The sequence below is a fragment of the Hyalella azteca genome, unplaced genomic scaffold (assembly GCF_000764305.2).
Source record: "Hyalella azteca isolate HAZT.00-mixed unplaced genomic scaffold, Hazt_2.0.2 contig4995, whole genome shotgun sequence".
Classification (NCBI taxonomy): domain Eukaryota; kingdom Metazoa; phylum Arthropoda; class Malacostraca; order Amphipoda; family Hyalellidae; genus Hyalella; species Hyalella azteca.
This window is the reverse complement of record NW_025935202.1, coordinates 80,109-82,702: the sequence shown is the minus strand read 5'-3', so window position 1 is coordinate 82,702 and position 2,594 is coordinate 80,109. Positions and strand designations below refer to the sequence as shown.

The 2,594-nt window shown below is 47.6% G+C and overlaps 1 protein-coding gene across 1 annotated transcript in view; it reads right to left on the bottom strand.

Annotated features, from left to right (window-relative positions):
- Positions 1-1,001: 1,001 nt before the first annotated feature.
- Positions 1,002-2,594, bottom strand: part of LOC108667276 (serine/threonine-protein kinase WNK2) — a gene marked incomplete at its 3' end in the record, with an annotated part of 4,079 nt that continues 2,486 nt past the window's right edge. The window contains exon 2 of the mRNA XM_018154283.2: positions 1,002-1,863. Coding sequence (XP_018009772.1) covers positions 1,002-1,863 — 862 coding nt within the window. The remainder of the gene's footprint in view (positions 1,864-2,594) is intronic.

The window sequence follows — 2,594 nt, the reverse complement described above, 5'->3', positions numbered from 1 at the left end:
GATTGTCGGGAGTTTATAAGCTAATCTCCATGCGAGGGATGAGATAAGACAAGCAAAGCAGGTAGGTGCACTTGTCCTCTTATCAGTGGAGCAAGCAGCGCCATGGCGTCCTGATAACAACTGTTACGGGTTAATTCAACACACGCATGTAGAATATAGGCAAGTTTTTTACCCAGCGTCAACAAGACGACATCCACGGTACGGTATGGGACTCCGGGACGGTTACTAAGGACTAATGTACGAATTCACGATTTACGGTTTATGAAAAATGGTTTGATAGGGATTTCCAAATGAAATTACGGATTCAAGGACGATTAAAAACGATAAACAACGATAGCCGTACGATAATACGGGTGTACGCACGACTAAAAACAGCATAGAGACCCGGCCGTACAATAACATAAATAAGCGAACGGACGATGCACAAAATCGTGGTGCGGTGACCGCTATGCGACATACAATTTTTTTTCTCGAAAAAAAAAAAAATACTTAAAATTCATGGACGTTGACGACAGTCAAGATACATAAGAGATAATGAGCGCTCCGTTAATCAAAAGGTTGTAACGCTTTAATGAAATGAGGAAGACGTTAACGAGACGAAGCAAGGAAGGTGGAGCACCCGAAGGCCGCCGCAAATGGCGACTGTGACAGCGCGAGGACGTTTCTGCGTTGCAAGGCAAAGCTAAGCTGAAAATAATAAAGGCAAGTTGCAGCATGTTTAAGGCAAGTTGCAGCATGTTTAAGGCAAGTTGCAGCATGTTTAAGGCAAGTTGCAGCATGTTTAAGGCAAGTTGCAGCATGTTCAAGGCAAGTTGCAGCATTTTTAAGGCAAATTGCAGCATGTTTAAGGCAAGTTGCTGCATCTTTAAGACGAGTTGCAGCATGTTTAAGACAACTTGCAGCCTATTTAAAGAAATTTAAAGGCAAATTGCTGCAAGGTAAAGGCAAATGTCGCGCTGCAGCAACTAAGAACTAAACAAAAGATATATCATGTCACTCACGAGCAGTTCACACCAGGCGACGTCGACGCCGGTCTCCGTGTCGACGCCCCGGTAGACCGTCTTGAACGAGCCCCGCCCGATCTCGTTCTCGAACTTGAGGTAGCGGGACCCTGGTGACTTGTCAATAGCCTCATCAATATCATCGTCTTTATCTTCATGTCTGTGGTCTTCATCCTTCTCGTCACGCTCCTTCTCCTCGCCCTGCTGCTTCTCTTTATCGCTTATCCCTTGATCCTCCCCTTGGGGATGACGCAGCACCACTGCGTCCTCATCCGCAACCCCGGTCTCGGTCCCCCCTGGTTCTTCCTCAGCCAGCGGGGGCACTGGTGGGTGTAGGGATTTTCGGCGGCCCCCCAAGGGAACAGGGACGCCCCCAGACCTCCTTATCTTCATGGCGGTTTTGTTGGGGGTGATGGGGGACCCCCTACGCACCGGGTACTCCTCAACCAGGGGACTACGGCCCCCACGGGGACGTTTGAGCAAGTCTTCCCCACGTCCAAGCACCGGCTTGTATGGGGACCCTAATCCCATATACCTCCTCCCTCCTCGCATCCCCACACGAGGGGGAGGAGTTTGTGTAACTTCACCACCACCGTCATCAGGAGATCGCTCTCCACCTCCTCCTGCAGCTGGCTTCTCAGGAGAAGTGCTGTGGCCAGAGCGACCACCTCCTCTGCCTTTAGACATGCTGTCAGTCAGCACGACATCTGCTGCAGGTGCTGCAGGTGTAGTAGATGTTTGTGCTGCAGGTTTAGAGCTGCCGCTGTTTGCTGCTGCACCAGTCTTGTTGCCAGAGCCATCACTAATGCAGCTGCTTGGTGTGAACAGAACGCCACCTATGTTAGCCTTGCTGTTGCTGCACCTGCAACAAACCAAAGTATAATTAACATCACTAAGTTATAATGTGTCCAATTGTACATGATTATGAAACAAACAAGGACACTAAGGAATAATTTACACGCTTCTATAAAAATTGTCTTACAAATGTACATGAAGTGAACAGTCACGAGCTTGACGAGTCGATTTAAGTTGACGATATATAAATATTTTCCCAATCTCATACAGGCTTGGATGTTGGAAAAGTCTAATAGAAGTCGGTGAATATAACCATAGGAGATTTCTGAGACAAAATAACAATAACCTGAATACTTAATAACCGGCACCTACTTCCACGCCAGGTGAGAATCATTTCCTCCAACCCGGTCATAACATCACGCAGTGAAATCCTGCCATGTATGGCACAAGCCCTAAGATAAACCTCCGTCATGTGCACCTGTAGGGACAACAACAACAATCCCTGCCATGTGCACGTGTGGGGACAACAACTGCACTTATATGAACAATAACAACCCCTGCCATGTGCACCTGTAGGACAACAACTGCACTTATATTAACAATAACAACCCCTGCCATGTGCACCTGTAGGACAACAACTGCCCTTATAGTAACAACAACAACCCCTGCCATGTGCACCTGTAGGATAACAACTGCACTTATAGTAACAACAACCCCTGCCATGTGCACCTGTAGGACAACAACTGCACTTATAGTAACAACAACAACCCCTGCCATGTGCACCTGTAGGATAACAAC